Source organism: Apteryx rowi, unplaced genomic scaffold, assembly GCF_003343035.1.
Source record: "Apteryx rowi isolate R43461 unplaced genomic scaffold, aptRow1 scaffold_750, whole genome shotgun sequence".
Lineage (NCBI taxonomy): Eukaryota > Metazoa > Chordata > Aves > Apterygiformes > Apterygidae > Apteryx > Apteryx rowi.
Window position 1 is genome coordinate 130,240 of NW_020451039.1, and position 26,495 is coordinate 156,734.

The window sequence follows — 26,495 nt, forward strand, 5'->3', positions numbered from 1 at the left end:
GAGGAGAAACAAGACAAAGCTCTAATGTGACCTCAGATGATTTGCCGCTTGTCAGCTTAAGACTTTGCTAGTGTTTTTGCACTATGAGTTCTTTGCTGTAAGACGAGGTGCATCTTTGCATTGTTTATATTGAAGTACTGTTAAACTCTACAAGGTAAAATCTTGTTCACTAATAGCAAACTGCATTTGCTGAAATTTAAAACTAAAATATACCTCTAATAATGGATATATCTCTTCTAATAATGTCCCAATCGAAATAATTTCTTTTTACCTTCAGATTCATGCTAGACTGTGAATAGCTGGGCTCTTCCACATTTGAATTGAATGCCAAGTTGATGGGACTTCTCTTTAAGTGTGCAATTAGGCAAATACAGACATATTTGTGGCAGAGTGGCTTTCGCTTTTATCGGCTGTCATAAAAGTCTCAGTTATTTTAAAATTTTGATCTGGAAAATCTTGTATGGAACACTGCAAAATTCTCTAGAAACAGAAAGATCTCTAGAACAACAAGGAAATACCAAACATGGTGTGTTTGGTTAAAATTTATGCAAAATAATATCCTGCCTTTTATTGTATTTAAACTAGTCAGTTGTAATTTCCACAACAGAGTGTCTTACTAATGCCATGTAAGCATACTCAGCACTCTGAAGGCCTTGCTGCTAAGAAGAATTTTTTGTTTTGTTTATGGCAACAAATACCTTAAAACTACTTCATAGAAATTAGAAAAGTAAAATGAAACAAAATTTTATTTTTATTAAGCAAAGAAAGATGGCTTCTAAAGAGATTAAGAATCATTTTCCCGGTATGTATGTGTAAAGTAACCATAGAACTTTGCTTTCTTAAAAATGAAAAATTCCCTCAGGGTAAATGGCACAGTCTACAGACTACATATTCACTCAAATGAGTCAGGAGATTATCTTACACTGTTGAGCCTTTTACCTCTTGCTTGCTGGGTTGAAATTGACAGTTTTGGCCAATGAACAGATATTCAATGTGATGCAAAATAAATTGGTGATCTTGCAGTGCAGTCTTTATTGGGCATGTGTCTGCACCCTGCTTAGATGTGAGATCCTCAGAGGGCAAAGGCTGAACAGGCAATGTGTGTAACTTTTCTGCCAGTACAGGAACCCCCAGGCACTTTGACTATCACTGCTGGAAACTTGATCTTCTGCTTAAATATTGCTGCTTCTGTTGGCTGTAACATTCTAGACTCTCAATATAACATTTTTACAAGTATTAAAATAGGTATTGTTACCTCGCCTAGGGATCATTCATCTGCTTACTTTGCAGAAATATGAATTAAAATTCCTTAAAAAAWAWATATATTATATATATAAAAATATAATATATATGCTTTCTATACATACACACACCCACATATATACACACATATATACACTTACTGTGTATGTATATATATATATATATATATAGTTACTCTATCATTTAGTTCAAATGATGACACACTTCCAAAAAATGCAGGGATTTTTAAATTTGTTTGTGTAGTTGTAAAAACTGAAGCAATGTTTGAGTTGTCAAACTAACCTTCTTCCCTGCATTTTAAGAGGCTGTAATCCAGAGTTTGCTGAAATCAGTGGACAAACTGGTGTTTATTTTATTGGACTTAATTTCAGAATTATTCTCTGATCTTATCCTGCAGAGTAGCTATCCAAATTTGTATTTCAGATGGTAATGGGTGTTTATACGTTGTAGGTGAAAATTAGCGATCTTTTTTTCTGTTAGTTTTTGTCACCAAATAATCCATCAGAAGTAGTGTTTTCTTCATTTTCCTTTAACAGTGCTTTTTCAGGAATTCTGCTCTGTGTGGAGATGATGTGGCTGGAAAATTTTTTTCAAAAGTGGCCAAGTTTCTATATTTATTCCTATTCCAGAGCTCTGGAAGATGTGGATTTATCTGAACATCAGTACAAACTTGTTGGAGCCCTTCCTGGGGGAATGAAAAGGAGGCTGTCAATTGCCATTTCCTTTATTGGAAACTCCAGGACAGTTGTTCTAGATGAGCCCACCAGTGGAGTAGATCCGTGCTCTCGCCGTAGCATCTGGGACGTTCTTCTGAAGTACAAACCTGGTACAAAGCTTATACAAATAATTTGTGGGTTTTTTTTCCTTTCTGGAATTTTGTTTCAATAAATTTAAACAGGAGGGTCAGAATATTAGTGTTGCCATTTGGTAATTAAATACATTAATTTCAGAGGTAACATTTAATCAGCCCAGGAAATTTGAAAGCAGCCAAGTGAGATTACAAGAATTACCTGCTATCTCATAGAAAGATGCCTGATCTGACTGAAGATTCAACTTAGTTTTGAGTCCTGTCCTGAAGTTTCTCTTTTCTTACTTTTTTCTTTTTTGTTTGCTTCTCAAAATTCTTCTCTTGTTTTCATTTCCCATTTTGCATGTATCTATATGTAGGTGCATATATTTTTCTAATGAAGACAGACTTATCAATCAAGCTGCCGCATTCATTTTTTTAAAGTGCTATGAACTTAAAAGTGGGAAGCAAACTCTTAAGCTAGGGCGCACTCAATCAGCTGTAACAAACCATAGTGAATGATCCACTGAAATGGACACTGCTGTTATTTGATTTTCAGCAATCTCCTTAACCTCATAAAATAGCTTGAAGTTGTAATGGCTTAATACTGTCTACTTTGTATAATTCAGGTCTAAACTTGCTTTGACTTGTATCTAACTCAGGGAGTAGCTACAGGGTGTGAATATGAGTACAGATTTTCCCTGTGTCTTGCAGTTATGTTTTGGAGGAACCAAAAAATGTTCAGTCAGGTCTTCCTTGAAAGCAAAATAAGCTTCTCTGGAGACCAAGTTGTATAGACTTGTACTAATCTTTCTGATACAGGTTGCACGCTGATCTTTACCACTCACCATCTTGATGAGGCAGAGGTGCTCAGTGACCGCATTGCCATCCTGCAGCATGGCCAGCTGAGGTGCTGTGGTTCTCCCACTTATCTGAGAGAAACATATGGCCAGGGACACAGTCTAACACTCATAAAAAAGGTATGCTACAAGTGTTACATACAGAACTTACAGTGCCTGCCAAGTAATGGCCATGTATATTCTGCAGGAACCTTTTGTCCCTGCCAAGAACTAATATGTGATATACATTTTTGTAGAGCCAGCAAAACATATTCTTTTAGAAGCTTTCTTGTTTTTTTTTGTTTTGTTTTTAATGTTTAAAAGAATCCAGTAACATCTCTGAAAATGTTGAATTTTAATATTTAGCTGAAAGATGCCTAGTCTTACTGTTGTTTATTCCTGGGAAGTAGTCTCTACGTCCCAGGTTAGATGCAGTTTCATCAGTGAAAATTTTCTGATATCAATTCTATCAGGTCCCATACTTCTGCTAACATTAATGCTTTTTGTGTGCTTATTTTTCCTCTCTTTTAGCCTTCTGTCTTTGAAATCCAAGATCCTAAGCATATTGTTCAGGTCACGTCTTTGGTACAGACCCACATCCCAGAAGCCTTCCTGAAAGAGAACAATGGGACTGAACTGACCTATGTGATCCCAGAAAGGGTAGATAAGACTTCCTTTAAAGGTCTTTTTCAGGCTTTAGATGAAAGCCTTCATCATCTACATGTGATTGGCTATGGCATTTCTGACACCACCTTGGAAGAGGTACTTCTAATTTTTCTGTGTAATGGCATTTTATTGGTTAGAGAATCCTGTATTAGTTTCCAGCTAATCTTGATTATATCTTTCATATTTCACAACAGTTTCTTAGGAGAAGAATAATAAAAAGAAAATCTCATGCAAAATGTACACTTTAAATTTTTGCTGTACAATTAATTTCTACAGCCACTCTACTACAATATCTTATTCCAAGAATCTGGAATCTGTGAACCATAAAGCACTGCGTTTTAAGAGCTCTCTTAAATGTTTGTTTCTGTGCCCTAAGGAAAATTTAATGTGTCATTGACTTATCCAGAACTACTACTGTTATCCTAAATCTGTAACATCAAAATGAGCTTTGAACTCACAAGGAATTTGTAACATTAGAGGTTCAGTTCAGATAGCTCTTTGGAGGGAAAAAATAATCATTTTCTTTGAATACTTCCTGAATTACAAAGATCTAAAGCTTAGGACCTTGCAAAACTGGGCTGGAAATAGCTAAAGGATATTTTCTGTGTATAGGGGTGTGTGTGTGTATATGTGTGTATATATGTATGTGTATATATATACACACACACACACATACATACATACATATATATACACACATACACACACACACGTATGGATATGTGTCATTTGACCAAATGTATCAGAGAAGGAGACTATTATGATTCTTTATCACTTCTGAATTAGCTCTGTGTAACTAGTTATTCTGGAGAGAAGTTATTTTCCTTGGAACTATAACTGCTCATTTCCAAATTCCTTAAACCACCATTGTTTAAGTTCTGTATTATAGATCCTTTTAAAAATACCGTTTTTCCACTTCAAGTGATAATAAAAGACTAATGCCAGTATTTTTGATACACAAAACACACCTTTTTTTATTTGATGACATAGTCCACTCAGTATTGCTTTTTGAAACTCATTTCTCTAGTGATTTCCTTTAGTGTTACAGAGAGACAAGATTGGACTGTTTTCTAACAGACAATTCAGTATATGTTAGAAAATAAAACAAAACATATGAAATGCAAGTTCCTATAGATTTCTATCTTTATAAAAAGGAAGACACTTAATATAGAAAAATGGCATATCCCTTCTCCCTCTGTTCTCTGGAAAAGTTTGAGATGTTATGATGTAATATTATGGTCATTTGGAACACAGTATCCCCTAGGGAGGATGCTTCTCCTGGGCTTATGAAGATGAGACTCTAGAAGGCCTGGCACACATTAATCATGCATTATATTTCTGCTGCATGAGCTATACATATGGGAATTAATGGGATCAGATACTTGAAAGTATCAACAGTTCTGGGTTTGTTGTTGCAAGTTTAGAACTAGTGATGTTTATATAACCTCTGGGAAAAGAAATACAGATAGAACCCCAGTGATGTAAATAAACCTAAAATGACAATTGTTCATCAAATTCATTCAATAAATACACCACCAAGTGGAGCTGCTGTATCCTAAAGTGGTCCACTTACATCTTTAGGACTATATTGATTTGCTACAGAAGTCTTTAGAACCCTGCACCGACATAAAGGATCTGTTTTCRCAGATTTGCTTTTAGATTGCCGTCCAAAAGAATGATCTACCAGCAAATACGTGACTTCCTTTGAAGTTAAGATCCATATAACCAAATTATTAAACAAACAAACAAACAAACAACAGCAACAATAACAAAAAACCCACAACCCCCCCTGCTCTTTGATGCTTTTCTTATATATGACCACAATATATAAACAAGGGACAAGCAATTGCTATGGTAATGGGAATTTAAAAAACAGATGAAATTATCTGCATAAGTTTATTACATTTTACACACTATTGTCAAGTGTATTATCTCCCTGCTATACAGCTCTGTGAGGCGAGTCAAAAGCTTATTGAAAAAGCCTGTTATTTTCTTTCAAGTTATATAGAGTGGTTAACATGCTATAAGAAAGAGTAGTATTCACTGCCAATCTTTATAGATTTTAAGGTAATGTATATGTTGAGAGCCTTTTTTGATTACATCCCTATGGGATACTGTACAATGTTCCAGAATTGGCATCTGTAAAGTAAATATGAAGTTGCAGAAAATGTGAAAGCTCCTCAGTGTGCTGCATCTGTCATTCAGCTGAGAATGCTTGCTCTTGTTTTTTTTGTTTTGTTTTGTTTTGTTTTTTTCTGTAGGGGATGTTTAAAAAAACCCAAAACTTTAAAGACAGCATTAGATATTGATATACCATTTTTCAGCTTGAAGACTTAATGCATTAATTTGGGATGATTTCTGTCATCTCTGCATCTCACGATTAGTCCTTACAAAATCCATTCTCCATTTTCTTATCAAAAGCCTTTTTGCGCTGGCAACTAAATGGATAGCAGATAATAGTGCTATTTAGTCTATTCAAACAATTCCATCTGGAAACAAAGAACTCTGACTTTAAAGGAAAAAATGTGTTATTTTTATTTTTTGTCCTTTCTCTTCTTTCTCTTTTACAGTCTCTGATTTTTTTTTATTCATTTTTTTGTCTGAGGGACACTTGCACTCTCTAAAATCCTACCCTTCAAGAGAAACTCGACTACCATTCATACCTCAAAGGAATCTTGAAGATCTAACAAATAGGTTCATGACGCTTCAAATTTCATTAATGTTATATTTGCTTCTGTTCAGATTTTAAATATCTTTTTCAGCTGTTTTGTGTGTACTTCATAATGCTTGTAATCCAAAGAGTATTAACAGAAGCAAGAGGAGGATGGGAAAGGTTGGTTAATTAAAATAAGGGTATACTGAGAGTTCTCTGGAGACTGATATTTAACTTGGTGGCAATTTTAAGGGTTTCAAAATTTAGTTTTCTTGTTTTTCATTGGGGAGAGAACAAAACTATTGAAATATCTTTATGTGTTTAAGTAACTTTCACTGGAGTGTTTTTCTTGAAGTTCTCTTCCATGAAATGTCAATAGTGCTTGCGCCAAAACTTCCTGGGAAAATCCATATATCTCCTTGAAATATTTTGTCCTTGAAACACCATATATTTTTCAAATGAGATTCATTTTTGTTGAGAATGCTCTAACAGCATCTAATAATGGCATGATCATATTAATCTATTGTACTGTAGTGCTGCCATCTGGCTAGAAGCTTTTTCCCAGAGGCAAGTGCCTCTCCTGTACTTGCTCACAATCTGGCAGTGCGGAAGAAAAAGCTATGGTGATAGGGTGGCCTGTTCCAGCGGCCAGCGTGGCCACCCGCTCCCCCCGTCCCCGAGGGTGGCTGAGGTTGTCCTTTGGCACCTGGCATGTAGCTGGCTCTCAGGGGCAAGGGTAGAAGTGAACCTTGCTACTCCCCTCCTATTTAAAGCACTTTCCTTGAAAGCATGGATAATGTCTTCCCTGGTCTCTGAGCTGTGCCAAGTGTGTGTTGTCTTTTTTTGTTTGTGTATCTAAGTTTAGCAGTTGAACATGTTTCCATTTAGTGGATAGCTGTTGACCTGCTTGCAAAAGTTCCTCTGTCAACCTGGTCATCTACAACGAGTGGCTCTCCAGCTGCTTCTGTATCGTGCCACTTTGTAAAATGCTTGCTGCTGCAGAAGGCTTTAGCAAGCATGATCTGTCTGGAAGAAAATATAAAAGCAACATGAATAGAAAATGTAACAAGAGGAAAATTGGGTCCTACATAGGGAAGTTATTCAAGGTAAAATGCAGATTAGGATTGTAGGTTTAAAACTGAGAAACTTCCCAGGAATACTTACTCTGGTACTGCTCAGTTACTGAAGAAAATGCAGAGATGCTGACTTATACAAGATGTAAGCATTCCCCAAATGGAAGATAAATGTTTCTTAAATGTGGGATTTTCAGATTTGGGGATTTGGTTGTTACCTGTGGTATAAAACAGTGAGTATTTAGCACTGCTCACTGATGTGCTCCTGGGAGTCTGCCTGCTGTAGTGAAAGAGTTAATAAAAACAACTGGGAGAAGATTAAACACTGCTTAGGTGTGGTTCTAATTTCATGTGCTGCTTATTTTTCAGGGATGTTTTTATGACTTTTGAACTACTTCATTTGTTACCCTTCACAATTTTTACTACTCTTTTTGCAGGTGCTTGTTGCCAATTAACTGACAGCAAAAAATGTACACTTTCCCACCCACCCCTTCTCTAGGATACATATGGGCTTTGTGGGATAGGATGGCCCAGAAATGTTTCCAAAATGTCATCACATGGTTTTAGATCATAAAGGACTATCTATAGGTTTTACTTAACTTCGCTTTCTCCTGCCAACCACTTTGACTTTCTTCACCCTTTTTCCTTTAAGGTGAAGATGTGCTTTAGGAATGATTACTAAGGCATGGGGGGGTTCCCAGGCTCTGCAGTGGAGAATCAGGGATACTGTCCCATTATATCAGTGGACCAGGCTTATTTTTTATGATGCTGTCCCAAAGAAGGAATTAGAAGGTACTCGATCAGGCAGTAGCTGCCATGCACGGTTAGCTTACGGGGAGTACAGGAAATGTCCATCTCTTCGTGTTCTCCATATACAGCCATTTGGCCAAGTCCTTGGTCAGGACATGGACTTGCTATCTAAGCATCTTTAACTGGGAACCACTATGGCATGTAGGGYGAGAGATGTTCTGCTGAAGGCTAGAAGACACCTTCTCTTGGGTGAATTTATCCAGTCTTTTTGGTATGGGAAGAACACATTGTTTCTCTGTCATGGTGTCCAATCCCAACCTTCCCAGATCTCTTCTGTGTATTTTGGAGGGTACTCATAATGCTAATAACATTCTCATGCTAATACTACTTCTGTGGGCAATATCCTGTGCAACACTGGATAAATTACCATTTCTTCTGTACCACAGGGTCACTAATAATTCCCATCCTTAATACAGGACGTTTAAGAGCTGCCTGGATACTATGGGGAGGATCAGGCAGTGCAGCTGGCCTTCTGCCTGTATAGTTGTATCAGAATAGCTGTGGCAGTGGAGCTACCTCCAGTAGGCAGGGAGAGTTCTTCTGAGGGTGTAGCTACAGTCCCTCTTCAAGTGACATACCTTGTGATCAAAGAAAAAAATGTTGTCCATCTGCAACCCCAGCAAGAATTTTGAAACTGAGCTGATTATGTGCAGGCAACATTTTGTCATGCAGTCTTTGTCCTAGCTGAAGAGAAACAGTTCCTTTGTGGCTTTAATTGGTTCATTTGTGAAGGGTTGGCTTGACAGAATTGGTGCAGCAGAGCCATCAGCAAGCAGGCCCAAAGCAGTCAATTAGGATGTATTTTGGGCAGTCAGGATCTCCCCCCAGGCTCTAATACAGAAATGTCAAGAGATACTAAATTTCTTCAGGCCTTGCAGTTGTTAATGGCCAAAAGTGTTCCCTGAAAGCTGGCAGGTAACTATGCAATCAATAGCCACTATTAAATGGCAATTATATTGACTAAGCAAAACACGGTTTACGTAACAGGCAGACCTTAACAAATCAAAAAATATCTTTCCACAACTGTAAAGTATTTCAAATTGACTGAGTTTTATTGTCTATAGTATGAGCTCTTTAGAAACAAAGAGTTTCTTGTTATAGCTGATATGAGGTTCTTTTGTGGGGAAAAATAAATGGTTTCTTAATGATCTATGAAAGTTTTAACATGGTTATAATCAGTCTTGCCATTAAACGCAAGCAGAGAATGCATCAAGAGAAATGAAAATTTGGTTTTGCTTTTGGTGTTCATTTAGATATGTTCCTGGCAGCTGCAATTGCTGTTGATTTTTATTTGCAAGTTTTTTTTTTTTAATCTGAAGTTCCTAGGTTACTGTTTGAATTGTAATTGAGGTTAAAACAAAATTTAATTATTTTAAAGGTAGTATTAAGTTCAAGCACTTCTCAGACCAAATTTTACTGTAAAGCAACTGAATGAGGTGGCTGATTTTGCTGCCACAGGGAGCTTTTATCCCAGTAGCAAATTATGTTTTCTTTTCTTGATGATCTCAAAACCTCCTCAAAAATAATCTCCTAAATGATATCCCCTTGTTAGAAGTTATCATGAAAATACAATGCAAACGAGTATCTGATAGGAAATTTCTGAATTTTGTTTTTCACTTGGGCTCTCAAGGAGTGGGATGAGTGCAAATACTGAGCCACTATGGAAGCTATTCCAGGCTTCTTTACTTCTCAGTCCCTCAGCCTTGAAATACACTTCTATGAAATTCAAAGGACTTAATATGGATAGAATTTTGAAGCAGGATTAAGCATGGAGTAGTGAGTCACACAAATGTACTTGGCAAAGTGTATATACCATTTAAGTAGGTCTCTTTGTAGCAAGGTTGGTGAATTCTCAGAATCACAGAATAGGTGGGGTTGGAAGGGACCTCTGGAGATCATCTAATCCAACCCCCCCTGCTCAAGCAGGTTCACCTAGAGCGGGTTGCCCAGGACCATGTCCAGTCAGGTTTTAAAAATCTCCAAGGGTGGAGACTCCACAGACTCTCTAGGAAATGTGTTTCAGTGTTCAACCACTCTCACTGTGAAGAGGTGTTTTCTTGTGTTCAAGTGGAATTTTCCGTATTTCATTTTGTGCCTGTGGTCTCTCGTCCTGGGCACCATCCTCATATGACAGATGCTCTGGACTTTTGACCATCTTTGTGGCCCTTTGCTGGACTTGCTCCAATATGTCTGTGTTTCTCTTGTACTGGGCAGTCTGGTACTGGACACAGCATTCCAGGTGTGGTCTCACCAGGGCTGACTAGAGGGGAAGGATCACCTCCCTGCTGGCAACGCTCTTCCTAATGGGGCCCTGGATACTGTTGGCCCCCTTTGCCACAAAGGTGCATTGCTGAAAGAGCCTCATTCTGTTGAATATTTTATTATTACCATTTGCTTCCTTCCTTGTGTGTGTCCCTCTACTTAGGAAGATTCTACCATAAAGATTTTACTCTGTAGATTACTAAATTGTTACTTTTATTAAAAAAATAAAAAATCATATAGCAATTTTAAGAAACAGGATCATCTTTTCCCCATTTGGCGTAGGAGTGCTAATGGTTTTGCTGCAAAATATGCATTAGAAATAGATGCATTTATCTTAGAGTTAAATCACCTTTTCACATTCACCATTAGAGAGCCTAGATCACCTTTGGGTTAGAATAGAGATGGTGAGACTGCCTACCTGCTTGCATAAGTGTGGACATTCCTCAGAGCTCTGTGGATTCTCAGTTCTGTAGGATTTTGTACATTGGACTTAGTACTCTGTTAAGACAGAGAACTGGTACTGCTCTTTAGTATTAATTCCAGTTGTGACCAGAGATTTCCAGCTAGGATATCAGAAAAGATTTAAAGCTGTCAATATGCTCTTGGTAAAACGTTCAGTAACTGCGTTCCAACATACACCACAGTTTAGCAGCATAAAATGTCAATCAAGGGCAGCCAGTCTTTTGCAGATAGTGGTGTGTGTGGGTAAACAATGCTTTGTATACATGCATTGGCATCTATTGGTACTTATTCCTTTCTGCTTATCCCCAGAGTTCCTCCCCTGCAGACCTTGCATAATTTTATAATGATGTTGCAGCAGGGTGGCTACAGCAGCCATTACTGATATCTAACAATCTGAATTATTTGTGATTAAAAAAGAATATACGTGTATAGTTCATAGGAAACAGAATCTGAATTACTTTTTCTATTTTGTGAAAGGTATTTCTGAAGCTACTGCAAGACTCAGGAAAGATGCCCTGTGTTCCACAGGCAGCACACCTGGACCACGCAAATGGTGTTGAATCAGCCTGTAAGTAGAAAATTAAGTACCTTTTGAAAGCAGTCAGGTTTCTAAAGATCAGAAACCCAAAGATAAACACAAATGAAGCTCCCAGAGTTGAGGCATGCATGAGCAAGTGGAGAATACTGCCTGTGACCATCTGGTAATTCTTTTTTTTGTGTGTGCCTGTGGAGTGATCTACCTTGGGGAGTAGGCTTTTATATATTCACTGTGATTCACCTCTGTGTCACCTCACAGTCGTCTTCCCACCCTTACCCAGTGTGTACATGTGCATGCAAACACTCTATCACTGCATCAGTGTTAGCATACTGCCTCCTATCAGTCCCTAGCAACTGATTACCCTTTTCAACCCATACTGATAATGGCTAAATACTGCTGAAATATACCACAGGTATAAAGTCTGTAAGATATTAGAAAGGTATATTCATTTCTATCCATGTGCAAATTTAAAAAAAAAAAAAAGTTTTCAAGACCTGTTGCTCCCCATCAGTCACCTGTCTGCAGTATTAGATGACCCCTGTTCTATCCAGTGGCATATTAGTTGAGCTTCCCTTACTGGTTTATTTATGTTTTAAAATGAGCTCCTTCATGCTTTCACCCTTCCTGCCTTGCATGCTTGGGAGGAGCTCCTTATTAACATTTATGAAGTCACTTCCTTGTTCTTCTTAAACACTCCTCTTAAAAGTCACTAACGTGATGCTTTACAAAATGTAAGTCTGTAGTCTGCTAATGATGCTGCCCCCACAAGCTGACCAATATTTCCTCATTGTTCCTGGTATTCTTATGCCTCTATTGTTATCACGTTTCTTTCTGTTTGATGATTTATATCTAGATTAGAGAATTCTTAAGTTAGAAGTCAAACATTTTGTTCTATATGCAGTGCTTTTTGTTCTGTTTTTACAGAACATTGTATGACACAGTGAGGTCCTGGTCTACGAAAGAGGCCTTTCATTGTTACCGAAATGGAAATAATAATTTTGAACCAAGCTTTTATTGTTTGTTACAAGAAATTCAATTGGATCTGCCACTAACATGTAATTAGTTTCAAGGAGAATTGTGGCCTGTGTGAGTCCGTTTTCACAAAGTGAAAACTCTATTGGATGACATTTTAATACGGTCTTTTTGGTGGCCTATTTCAGTCAACACTGAAGTAGTGAAGATTTAAGAATCTGGCAAACCCTCACCTCAGTAAGCAAATAAAATATCCACTCCTGTGAATGGTGAGAATAAGCCTTCCATTCAAAATAAGGTTTTTAGTATCTCTTTATTTTATAACTAACTATCAGGTATTTCTTCAAAGCTCAGATGGGATATTTGAGCCTGTTTCAAATCAAAGCAGTCTGTCTTCTTCACATTACATTTTCTTTAAGGAATAAGACTCACAGTTCCTAAGGTAAGGAAAACAGAGTGTAATGTATCTAGTGATTTGATGCCTATTACCATCTGCATTCCAAAACATGTAGCTGAGTATTTGAGTTGTTATATTAGTAAAGAATCTAGTAGTAAGAGACTCTGTATTTTCGAGTTTGATAAACTACAGCAAGAAAACATGGTGATAATGCCATTTCTTTGGGGATGAGAGTGATGGAAAATTTTCATTCAATGCAGATGACTGTCATTCATCATTAAGGACAGTTGTGAAGTGTAGGCATAAGGGATTTGGGAATTGGTCATGAAAGGTATCCATCATTGTCAAAGTTAACCAGAATACTCCATGGGCAGTAGTTTGACCTGTATAATTTTGTCTTTGAAAGCAAGTCTTTCAAAGGCAGTCAAACTTTCCCTTGTCAAAGTAGTTAAATTTTTGAAAACCCCTAGAGCAAACAGCTGGGTTATTGAGAAGATCACAGGATGCTGTTATTTGATTTGTAAAAGAATTTGGATTAGAGAGCCACTTTGACAAAGCATGGATCTGAGCACAAGTGGGGGTATTGGATATTCTTTACTGGAACCAAGCCCTAAGATGTCAGGTTTGTGTGGGGCAGCCAGAATGTTGTCCCTTAGTCTCCCAGACCAGGAGGTGTGCTGAAGCGGTGTGCATGTTCCCTCTTAAATTAGAGAGAGTCAGATAATTCTGAGATTATTTTACATAAGCCAGTATAAAACACAACGAGAAAGTATAAAAGTTCTGACTTCAGTGAGATACTATCATGTTTTACTGAACTGATGTCTCTTGCCTGTTTTTGTTCATCATTCTAAATCATCTAAATAAATGCATCTATTGCAGTGTTCTCTATTAAGTGTAAATGTTAGAAGGAAGGAGCAGTTCATTAATCTAATTATTTGTTTTAACAATTTTAATATTGGTAACGTTGTCTATAGGTAAGAATACATTTTGTGTAATTTCTAGTGTTTTAAGTTTCCTTTGCAGAAAGCTTACTTATAATTTTTAATTTTATTCCAAGTGAAAAATTTAAAACTCGCCTTTTCTTTTGGTGGGAAGAGCTAAGGTTTTCTTTTTAAGAATGCCTGCATATGCAGACATAATACATATACTGTAACACAGACATGCATAATTAATTTCTATACGGCTGGGGCACGCAAGTAATAGTTATTGTTTTATAGATGCATGCAGTCCAGGCAGAAAAAGGAGGTTAGACTGAGCTTCCAGTGGCTGAATGACAAGATCATTGGAGCCAAACGGGCTTGAGAAAATGGAGAAGTCAGCTCTATAGAGGCCAATAAAAATTATCATAAACTACAGCAGGCAGTATATGTGCAAAAACAATCAAGAGGGCCGAGAGCAAGTCTGAGGGGTAAATAGCTAACCATGGATAAATAGCAAAACATTCTGAGCCTAAGTGAAAAGCAGGCAGTAGGTTAGAGAGTGGGTTTATTAGATCGTAAGGGACCCATACTGCAGATTTAAGATATTCAGATGTCTTCCTGAAGAGCAAAATGAAATAATTTTGTAGAATTCTACATCTTAGAACATTTGGGATATACCAACTTTGGATCTAATCTCTTCTGGCAGTAGAGTACAGTTGGATGCTGATATATTGCAAAGAATTTTAGTGAAACTAAACTGTAGAAACTTCAAAATAGATAAAATGTTTTTTTTAATGTTACATAATATCTTATGGTAGCACGTTTCAAATGTTATAGAGACTGAGACTGTGATCATATATATATTTGTGTGTGTGTGTATATATATATATATATATATATATATAAAGCAAACTAGTTGTTAGTGTATCTACTATGAATAGCTATAGGTATAAAAGTGCTATTAAAGCTTATGCATCTTTGTGCTTCTTGGGTAAGTCAGCCACTAAGATTTTGGAGAAATATTCCCTTGGAAGCAGGTGGATTCATAACAGTAATTTTTAAGGTTACTTAAACCTTTCTCTGAGGCAGCTGGTATTAGCCATTTGGAAGGATACTGGGCAAAACATTACATTGCTCCTATTACAATTTGAGAGAAACACTATATAGTACTTATAAAGCACATCTGAAAGCTAATTTAATTAAGAACTTGCTAACTGACAAATTGTAAAAAGCAGTCTCAATAGAAAAACATTATCAAAGCGAAGAATTTTTAGTGAGGTTTCACTGAGTTTGGAACTTTGCCTGATGCTATTAGGTATTTTCATCAGCAATATTGAAGTAAATATAAACTTGCTCATGGAAAAAAAACTATGACTGCTGCAAGGGACTGGCAGAATGGTAATGAATGATGACTCAGAACAGTCCTAAAGTGTGATTTAGATCACTTGAAAAGATGAGTCAATTCTAAATAAAATATGTTTTGATTCAGCCAAATGCTGGGCGAATATGCAGAATGGGGAGTGATATCAGTGACTTTGAAAATTACCTACTAATCATGGTGCAAAAGCATTTTAAGACAGYATGGCTAAAAAGATTAATGTGTCACTTTAATGTACAAAAGGATGTGAGGAGGTCACTTTAACTCTATACAATATTGATGAGACTCATGCTGCAATACTATGTACAGTTTTTGTTTCTGTGTTTTTAAGTCTTAATTTTTTTTAAAGAACAGTTCAGTATTTGGAAAGGGAATATAAAAGAGTTAATGAATATTGGAGGTTGGAGGTGAAGTCCTTAACTGAGCCCTGATGGTACCTTTATAATGTGGTTTATCAAAAAGAAGATAATTTGAAGGTGATTTGTTCAAAGAGCTTAAGTAATTTTTATGCATAGAGAATGCTGGCCATTAAGGTGTGGTTCTAATTGTTATGGGGGAAGATGCGATAAAGGGATCAAAAGGAGGAATAAGAGGAACAGATAGTCAGAAGATAAAGGCAAGCACTTCTTCTAGAGGTTAATTAACAGTTGGAGTTAACCTACTTAGGGAAGTATGTCCCCTCTCCTGGTGTCACAAGGCTGGGAGCCTTTGCAGAAAATACACTACCATCAAAGATGATACTGATTTCTGCACATGGGTAACAGAGTGAAATTTTACGGCCATTGATGGGTGATCAAGTGGTCTCTTCTCTTCTTAGAGAAGAGCTATTAATCCACTATGATAAATTCTGTGTTCCCTGTAATTACAAAATAAGGGATGACAGAGTGTTTGTTGTAATATATTTGGGGCTATTATCACACCATCAGTTTTTGTGGAACTCTCTTCTTTCATTTCCAAGTAAAATTCACTTAAAAGGATTTTAATAAACACTTTAATACTCCATCTTGCAAGATCTCTCTTAATTTCTAACCAGAAAACTGGACAATAAGTAGCAGTGACTCTGTCCAGAAGAAATGACTGCTTGCAAGAAGACTGCTATCAAAATGTTCAGAATTTTTCCTAACTACTGAGAAGGAGAACACACAGCATACACTTCAGTCTTCTGATAGCTTACCTGTGTATGTGACACTTTACCACTTAAATTCAGCACAAAACACCTGAGAGGGAAGTGGTGTCAGAATAGCTGGTCTAGAAATCTTGGATACATAATGTTTTCCTTCAGCTTCTCTATTCTTGTTTAATTAATTTCTTTCAGGGAATCTTGCACTGATTCTAGCATACATTGAAAACTTAATTTCACCTCTCTCAGTTATTTAGCTTTATACTTCTCAACTTTTTTTTTGGTCATCCTTTCTAGAGCGACTGAAGCACAGAATGAGCTGGAGCTTCTTTATGATGTTATCTATCAATAATCATAAAAAGATTTCTGATCTAACAGATCAGATCATTCAGTTTGTTTAATTGAGGTTTACACAAATTCTCTTTCTTATTAAGTGCTTAACTGTAACTTCTCCTCATGTCCTTCTGAGAGTAAATAGTCAGGTTTTTCTACTTACCTTAGATGTTTTTCACCCTTTTTTCCACTACTTTCTTATCTCATCCAAAAATCTTCCCTAGCAGTTGCTTTCCTTGTGGTTGCTGCCTGGTCCTTTTCCACTTTTCTTCTACAGGATGAGTATCTTGGGCTCTTTAATAGGAGGGCTCACACATTAATGGGTGATCAGGAAAGTGGTGGAAAGGCAACTGTTTTCCAGTAATGAGAGGTACTCATACAATCTCAATATGTTGATTTACTTCCCATACTCCACCTTCTGTTCTTCCTCACATTCCTCTCTGTATTGCTGGTAAGTAAAAGAATGAACTGTGTGGGTCCTTCCTCACCGTGTCTCTGCCTGAAGATGAGACTGCAGAGGCCTCGTGTTAGCCTTCTGTTCCCTTCAACCCTAGAAATAATTGGTCAGAAAAGCACCTGCCAGGAAAAGGACTCAATTAAAAGCATGACTGTAGTGTGCTGCAAGGGCCAAAGCACTAGAGAACAAAACAATAATTCTTTCTGAAATTTCTGTTTTCAAAATTGTATTAATTGCTTAGGAATGTGTTCTATAGATGAAATTGAATTTGTTCCTTAGAAAGGTCACTCTTAGTAATGAGTTGGTAGCTACTTTCTTTAACAGTGTAAATTGGTGGTTTTGCTTGTTCTTAAAATGCAGGACTCATTTAAATTGAAGTGCTTGAAAAAATGTGTTGTACAATGGATAAAGATTCAGACTGCAGATTGTGGTTTGAAGTTTACTGAGTATTTCCAGAGTTTATAAGCAAGTGAAAACTAACAGAAAAAGGCATTGCATCTCCCTGTCTTATGATGGGAGAGATGGTGCCTTTTCTATCCTCGCTAGAGCAAACAGGATCATCTAGAGACTTTTTTTAATTTGTAGGTCACTAGAGTTGATATGCTTGTAACTTTTGATGGTGATGACTATATGTTGAATATCCGTGCATCTCAAATGCCGTTTGAGCAGAAAATTGGTACTATCAGCTCTCAGCTCTTGCTGCCTGATGTGGATATGTGAGAGTATTTTTGAATATGCTCTTTTCAATAACTTGCTGTCTTGCCTTTACCATAATCTAGATTGTTGGACTTGTTAGTAGTTTGTGTTTCAGAAATGAAATAGTTGGGAAGCTCATCCACTCTGCTCAGATATTTCTTTGAGCTGAAGGACAAAGGATACAGTTAGCTTTGGATGCACTAAGGTTGCTGTGTTTATCCAAAGGTAATTGCTAGTGTGTAATTGCTAGACCTTCCATAATATCTTGAAAAAACAAGTGATCAAGTCATCTCAACTGTGTAGCTCTTCTGTCTTGTCTATAAGCCCTTGATTTTCCCTTTGACAGCATATTTCTCCATGCAGTCTCTGTTTTCCCTCAGAGTTTCTAGAGTTCCCTTCTCTCTCTCATTTGTATCTACCAGATCTCTTTCTCCAACCTTTTCCTTGCATTCCAGGATTTCTTGTCACCTTCTCTGGGTTGCTGTATTTTGTTGAGGTTATTATGACAGCAACAGACAGGGGAAAGTTGTTGCCAGCCTTTATGCTTTTTCATAGTATTGTTAAAATAATCTCTTTTAATGAAATATTCAGGAGGCTTGTTCCCCACTCTGCAGAATTGCTTGTCTTGTATTTCATGTCATAATGATTCCTAAGTAGTTATTACCAAAAAATGAATTTAAGAGAAGTAGAACTGCTCCGAAGAGGACAGATGAGATCTGGGAGATGGGATTCCTGTGTTCAGTTATTGCTTTTGCAAATTACCTGGTATGTGCTTTTTTAGTGGTATCCCCCACATCTCCCCCCCCCACCAACATCTCCGAAAATCTGTCATTCAGTATACAGACTATGTGATCAGCTGTTACCTGAAGAAAAACGGAAAGTTAAAAAGCAAGGTGATGGATTGTCTGGTGTAACACCAGTGTGACTTTGGCCACACCTATAATTATAGGTACTTCCTCGCATCAATGGTGAATACCTTTTTGGCTTATGCTCTTTCAGTTGCTCAGGAGTACAAGTTTTCCAAAGATAGTATTTAATTCTCCTGTTCAAGATTAACTGATTATTTCTTTCCCTTATTATGTGGAACCTATGTGTTGGAGGAGATTTTGACTCTTAGAAAATTAAAACAAAGACTCTGGTATGATGTCAGAAAACATTTATTGTTAAGGGCTAGCCTCAGCAGTTGAAAATTGTTATCTTTTTTAATAAATGATTCATGTCCTTCTGAAGGCATCCCACTTTGCTGACATTTTTTCAGTCTTGCTTATATTTCTCTGTTTTTTAGCCCCCCTTTTTAATGTTAAGTATTCAGTATGTTCCCTTGAATCATGGTGGACAAATATGCAGTATTGTGGGTAGAACTGATATAGCTGGACCGTGCCTTTATAAAGGGATATCCATGAATTTAAAGAAATGGCTGTTCCATATTCTGAGTTTAGCTTACTTTAATAAAGGGAATAAAAATAYGGTGAAGAGAGAGAAAAGGTATAATAAAGCCTAATGTGCTGTGAAATAGAATGATGTTTGTAAATCAAGGAGGCTCTTTGGTAAAGCGTTTGCAATACTTCATATGAACATTATAAAACATCAGCATCAAAAGCTCTGTGTTCACTCATGTAAATTACCCATCACAAAAATGTATACGGTGATTTAATATATGAACTACACTTGAAACACCTTTCTGAGAGGAAACAAGCACATTTGAAATACACGACATTTTTCTGCCAGCCTGGCTGTGTGAAGATTGCTTATTAATTGTTACAAAAACAAAAGCTTTGTAAATTAATTCTGTATCACAAAAAGAAACTGCTGTTGCAAGTCACAAACTACAGTGAATTTAATCAGGTCTGAATGAATGCAAGGGGAAAATCCTGTTTTATGGGAGCAGAATTTTGAGATAAATGATTGCCTTAGTATCTTGTATCTAAGAAACAGGGATAATGATAGGAAGTATTGAAGGTATGCTGTGCAAATTACCTATCCTACTTCTAAGAATAATTTGTACTCTTAAGAGCTATAGTTTGTGGCAGCAACTAAAGTAATGAGTGTGACTGAATGGCCCCGACATATGTAAGAAGCACTATTCGGTTAGGGTTTGCACAACATAATTAGAGTACGGATCGCCACGGATTGATGAGGTGGTTAATGCGAACTCCTGTGGGCCTTCCCTGTCCAGGATTAATCATTCTGTCTAAAGACAGGAGACTAAGGGGATCTACTGTAAAAGTTTTTGAAAGCATAAGGGGATCTGTAACTCATGTCCATTCAGCCGAGATGTTTCAGCTTAATCACCAGGAAAAGCTTTCTCGTGGGAAGCAGGGGGAAACAATGGGCAAGTTTGTATCTGAATGGTTTGGAGCCTCCAGCATGGAAGGGTTTTAAGTGTAGAATAGTCAAGCACCTGACACACAATCTGGATCCAGCAGTTCTGCCTTGGTCTTTCAGGGTCCTGTCACTCTGACTTAATGAGGATAAAAAAAATGGCAGCCTCATTCATTGCACGGCCTTCATCTTCCAGCCAGTGCAGTAGCTGAGGCAGGAGTACTCTGTAAACAGTATGAGTTAAAGCTATTTATATAGTTTTATAGATGAAGATAATGTGTATGTATACAGACATGTACTTAGTAAAATGCGTGTTTTAAAATATTTTTCATGTTTATGCTGTTGCATCAGGAAATTCAGATACTTTAACTTTGGTCATGTGAATAATTTAAAGCAAATGGTAAATTTGTTTATTCTATGACAGGAAGAAACTCTTCTGACACCTAACTATAGGTACTACCCGTTCTGCAATGGAACATTGCCTAGGGAAAGAGCTTGATGCAGTCTCTTTAACTTGTTTCTTCTAATGAATAAATACCATATATATATATATATAGAAGAGGCAGTATTCTTATATTTTAGTTCTGCTAGCAAGCCTGTATTTGAGGCTAATGATGCTTCCCCATGAAACTAGATTTTCATGTGCCCAGTACTTTCTCAAAATTATCTTTTGGGGTGAAATTACTCTCTCAGCTCTCACTAGAACATTTCATTTTCTGTTACAAAAGCCCACAAAAAACACATTAGTTTTAGATGTTCATTTCTGTGATTATAGAATGTGATTCTGGAACGTTTTGGATGCTTTCTTCTAAACAGGTGTTTTCATTTTCAGGTTGTATATACGAGTGTGTGCTCAAAAAATGTTCAGACTGCCTTACTTTTAAATGTACATTTCAGTGTTGGCATGTAGGAATCTTTGAAAGAAGGTTCATACTATTGTTTGGGGGAATACAAGGACTTTTTGCCATACATTTTATTTATGGATAATCTTGTAGAACACCTTATGTTCAAGTGCCTCAAAAATCATTTGGTAGATGCATACACAAACTTGGTTGAGTTTAGACTGAAACAGTAATGTTTCTGTTGTGATGTACTTAACCAAGTCAGAATGCAGAAAGTGTGAAAATAACATATAAACAGGTGAGCCTCTTGCTTTCCTTATTGTGTCCGTAATAGCAGTTTTTCGAAGGCATTTTAGTACTTCAGTTTAGCACTTACGATTTAATCACGGAATCATAGGATTGTTATTGGGAAAATTATCCTATCTTTGCACTGCTGAGCTTTCTGGTAAGGTTCTGAGCTGGAGTATTATTTGGATTTTTTTGATATCCATTTCATACTTTTACCACTAGAATCCCAGGAATAATTGCTAACCTCTCTTTGTCAGGAGAGGGCATTTCCAGTAGTTACACATCTGTTTTTTAGATGATAGCAACATTCTGAAGATCAGGAGTACAAGATTTTTATTTTTTGAAGCTAATAAAAATCTTGTTTAGGAGTTACAGGGACAATATCCAGGGTAGATTTAGTGTGAAAGACAATATGCCAAGCAGCTAGGACTTAGGGATGCACATTTTTTTGCTAACAGTTTCAACAATAAATTTATATAGGTCATAAGGTGACAACTTGATAAGATTTGTGTATTGTATTGTTGCCAGTTAATTTATCGTTTGGAATATGCAAGGAGAGCTTTGTATAGATCTTGTGTTGGACTTCTGTATAGATGGAAGTTTTTGCCTGTACTCATTTTTTCTGTGTCTCCGTTTTATAGATAATCGAAGTTACCACATTTATTGAAGGCATTAAAAAAAAAAAAAGGAGCAGTTGGTTCTGTTAATTAAGATCCTTGCAGCTTTTTAATACCACTATTTATGACATATCAGAATGCCTGAGGAAAAAGATTAGTCACGAAATACATTTTTCAATTGTTTGCTATAGTTGTGGGTCTGCATAAAACATGTCTGCTGGAAACTTGCTCATCTTTCAGTTTTGAATTGTTTCCCTGCACAGATTCTGATGATTTTATTGCTAATAGAATAACTTCAGTAGAGATACTGTCTAAAAATATTTTTGAATAGATTAATTATGGATGTTTCAATGCATTAGATTGACTACTCTGTTCATATTGTGCTAATTCTTGCCTAAGTTGTAGAAGAGAAGATGGCTAAGCCTGCGCTTGACTATCTGTAGGTGAAATCTTGGCCCTGTTGAAGTCTGTTGGAGGTTTGCTTCATTTGTTGTCCGAGTTTCTCCGACCAGTTTCAGGAGACTTGTTCCAAAGTGCTTTAAACAGTGGCTTCAGAGTTCTGCTGGGAAAAGCCTTTTGGTGGGTGGGATGGCAAACTGAGCAGCTGCATAACAAAATTCATCTGCAGTACAAAACTGGACAGCTACTGTTTAAAAGTCCCCTTTCTGAGAAGCAAGTTACCAGTGGGAAGTACTTGAGTGAACCAGGTTTGAATATATAGTTCCTTCAACCCTTGCTACATTTATCATTAAATCTTGCATTTAACGTTTTATGTTGTGCTAGATAGAACATTCAGATTGTGTTTGTCTCCTGTTCTTTCATTCCTTAGTCTTTACCAAACAGCAAAAATACTGTGGGTTGTAGCCCTATTGTCTTCATTGGATTCAATCTTGAAATGTTATAACTTAAGCCTATAGGTGTAGGCTGGACTGTAATAACTTTCTGAGTATTCATTTACACTTATACTACAAAGAAAAAGAACTGCTCTCGAAAAATGTGCTGCTTATTGTAATAGAGGGTTTCTTCTAGCCCAGGAGGTGTATGCGCTGAATGTCTGTGTGTGCATTTATGAACATATTCTTTCTTTCTGCCAAATCTGGTCTATTTATCAAAACAGTTGGGATCTTTGGCAATTCTGATTGACTGTACTTCTCTGTTTTTTTAATTTTAAAAAATACAGCAGCTGGAAAATGAATTTCGGTGTTGCAAATAGGTTGCCATTTTGTAGCCAGTATTTTGTGTCTATTTTTCATCTCTCCCTCTTCCTTCTTTCCTTCCCTTCTCCTTCTCTCATCCTCCCCTCCATGTAGCAGTTCAATGCAGGTGCATCACTGCAGGGAAGATAGTACTACAATAAAAGCAAATCTATTTGGAAAGTCATCTCCTGGAATTTGACATTAGCATATTTGTTAATGTTGCGAAGTTCAGCATATGGAAATGCAGAATAAGAGAATTAGAACTCCCACAATAACAGTAATTCTCATTTTCAGTGCAGGATAGGATTATGTCCACCTGACAGTTATTTGTTTTCAAAGAATGTACGTGTATCATTTCTGGTAAAAGTGCTCTGGCTACAGTAGAGCTGGCCACACAAGACCGAAAGGTACTTTGTGCTTAATTCCAACTTCTTTTTCAGTGTGGTTTGGGCTGGCAAACAGCCCCAACTAAAACGCAGAGAAAAGATATAAATCAGGACAAAGGGGACAAAAACATGGAAATGTAGCAACAGAGGTTCTATTAAGCATTGAAAGTCACAGCTTTAGGACCAGATGGAACCCCATATTTGTGAATGATGAAAGCAGTGCATTCACCAGTGTCTCCTTCTCTACCAGGACTGGGCTGCCTTGCCACTCGTGTTAGTTTAGACTGCCACTCACTGAATCGGCTGTGACTGTCAGATCACAGGGTTCTCTGCAGGGTGATGGATAGGAAGGCAGCACCAGTGTTCCCCGTTTATTTATGCTTGTGCAATATTTGTGTACTTCATTCACCAAAAGTGGCATGTTCCAGAATGACTTTATACTCAGTGGAGTGTTTTTGTGTTTGCACATCCCTACCCGTTTTGGTACTAGGAAAAATGACCAGTACTGTTTTGACATCGGCCAGCGCTTCTGGTCAAAAGCAAAACTGCTTCAAAACTGCTTCTGCAAAAACTAGGGTGGATTCTTTTCCTAGCTATTGTGATGACTGTTATTGTTTAGTACTTGCACTGGTACTTCAGAAATTCAATCTAAAGCCAAGCACTGTTGTGTCAGACACCCTATGGACTAACAGTAATAATAAAAAAGCAGCTTCTTGCAACCTTTGACAGCTTGCAATCTAGTTTTAAGGCTGAATGCAGTGAGTAGGTGAGCAGACAAATAGCTTTGGGAAGGTGAGATTATAAATCAGGTTTGTAAATTAAAAACAGAGGTCTCAGTTCACTAACTACCATATTTACTTGCTAAATGGCATTGGGGCTCTTCTGCTTCTCCAAATATACTCTTAAACTAGGGAGTGGCTCTGATACACATCTGTTCTAAAACTCTTATCTATTACCACACATGGGGTGCTATTGTATGATGTAGCATTTATATTTTCAGAGGTTTGTCTGTTATTTTGGTATCAGTAATGAGAAACTGTAATGGATTTTGCAGTGGTATGAGACTGGGTATTCTTGTGTTAAATAGAAGGTAAAGACCATCAGAAAATGCTCAGTATATTACAATATTTATGTTATATGTGAATTTTAGAGGCTTGCTTTTCTTTTTTGTATCTTGTATAGGCATTACAGATACCTAAATTAATGCTTCATATGATACAATTATAACATGTCTACTTTACACAGTCATAAATGGCTGTGAAGATATAGAGGAAGGGAAAATTGGGATCTAATTTTTTAGCTTCTCTGCAATTTGTATAATTGCTGACAAATTTGACTTATATTCAGTGGACCTCAGCTGTTTGTCTGTATAATATAGGTAATAGTATATTCTAACTTTGAAAATATTACGTCTGTAAAAAATGAGTAAATACCTTGAGCTGGATTCCTACACTAAGAATCTCCTGTTCTGATTACTTTGTAGATGTTTGCAAATGTGTCAGTACATTATTAAAAAAAAAAAAAAGAAAAGAAAAGAAAAAGAAGAAATGAATCCTTCCGTTGCTGATTTCATCCAGGTTGTCTTTGCTTCTTCCTTTTGTGAATCATTTTCATAAATCAGCATGCCATCTATTGGAGGCATCTCATCTGTTGTGCTCCAGTTTGTCCTACAGGGAACTTAAGCTCTTGTGTGGTCTGAATCACACTCAAGTCTAAAGATGGAATGACTGTTTCCTGACTCTGTCACACTGCTTGTCCTAGCCCCTGTCACTTTTTCTTGCTCATGCCTGCATAGTAACTAAGGTGTAAATGTTTGCAGAGGAGGGAATGCATGTAATTTGAAATGGACTTACTCTGATATTGGACAGTTGTAGGAAGAGGTGGATTCAGATGGTCTCTATGTTCGAGTTCATTTAGTAACTCCTAAAAAAGTCCTAGAGTTTTTTTGTGAGAGGGCTGGAGGAGGGATTAATCTTTTTGGGGTACTCACTGCAGTGTTGAAGATGTGCTTCCACATTTTCATCTCTGTCACAGCTTAACTTGTATTGGTAATAGCAATATATCCATTTCATGAGCTGTTGAGAATCTAGATAATGGTTATTTGGTAGTACCCAAGAAATAGTCCTGGTTTTAATTGTTTCCCAGTTTGCTAGTTAACCATCCCAAAACTTTCTCTCTGAAGGTGGGGTTAATGTTATCATCTGTATGCAAGAGGAATGAAGTATTTCAGATCCATGGTTGAAGTGTTTGTATCAGTCATATTTCATCTGAAATGGTGACTGTAAAATTGCTTGTTTAACTGTTCCCCCTCCCCCAACAAAACACAGAACGCAGCTCATTTATTTGCTAACAAAGGGGCACAAGTATTGAGTGTTGTGCTGTACGTTTTTCAGTTTATGGCATGGTGCTTTGTAAAGAGCTAAAATAAAAGAATGGTAAGGAAGGGGACAGAAACCTGCTATGCCTATCTTTTGTTTTTTCCCCTTGTTTCTAGTGGATATTAGCAACGTATTTTCTATTGCCATTTAATTATGTGCCATATGTGAGTCTGTACAATGTGTTTACCACCTGCAACAAACCTGAATGAAAATCCCAGATGCAAACAGCAATGTCCAAGATTGAATGCTGTTCCTTGGCTGCACTTCTGTCACTGACTTAGTAATAATCTAGCAAAAAAGAAATCCTTTCATGGGGAAGCAGAACTTAGGCGTGTTGTCCTCTAACACTTGCATGTTTTACACTTTTCATTCTGCAAAAAGACCTCTTTTATGTCCTTCCTTTAGCTAGTGAAGATAAAAGGTTCCCCTTCAAGCAGCTGACTGAGAGTATTGTGAAGTACTCCTGTCACTTAGAGGTTCAGATACAATCATGCCAGTTCTTCAGCATTTTTCAGATTGCTGTGGGTAGATCATATAAGGACCCAACTTCAGTATATTAGAGAAATTGATTTCTTTTTAAATAGTTAGGTAGTTTGGGTGAAGTTTGTCACTTCAATTTCTGAGCTTCTTGCCTACAGATGAGCTTTTCACACCCCTTTCTCTGAGAAAAGCAAAAACAAAGAGCTTAAAGAGAAGGTTACATTACAAGTCTGCTGGTAGCTTTTTTTTTTTTTTTTAGTGAAGACTATTCAGTGTGTTTTTTCTGATTATGTTGGTTCTTTCTTGGTTTTCCAGTAGAAATCAATTACGTACTTCACGCTGTCATTTCAGTGCCCTGCA

At 37.0% G+C, this 26,495-nt stretch overlaps 1 protein-coding gene across 1 annotated transcript in view; it reads left to right on the forward strand.

Annotated features, from left to right (window-relative positions):
• The window catches only part of ABCA13 (ATP binding cassette subfamily A member 13), a 201,325-nt gene that overhangs the window by 91,130 nt on the left and 83,700 nt on the right, over positions 1–26,495 (forward strand). The window contains exons 33-36 of the mRNA XM_026088100.1: positions 1,893–2,089; positions 2,873–3,030; positions 3,421–3,651; positions 17,516–17,606. Of these exons, the coding sequence (XP_025943885.1) occupies positions 1,893–2,089; positions 2,873–3,030; positions 3,421–3,651; positions 17,516–17,606 (677 nt within the window). The remainder of the gene's footprint in view (positions 1–1,892; positions 2,090–2,872; positions 3,031–3,420; positions 3,652–17,515; positions 17,607–26,495) is intronic.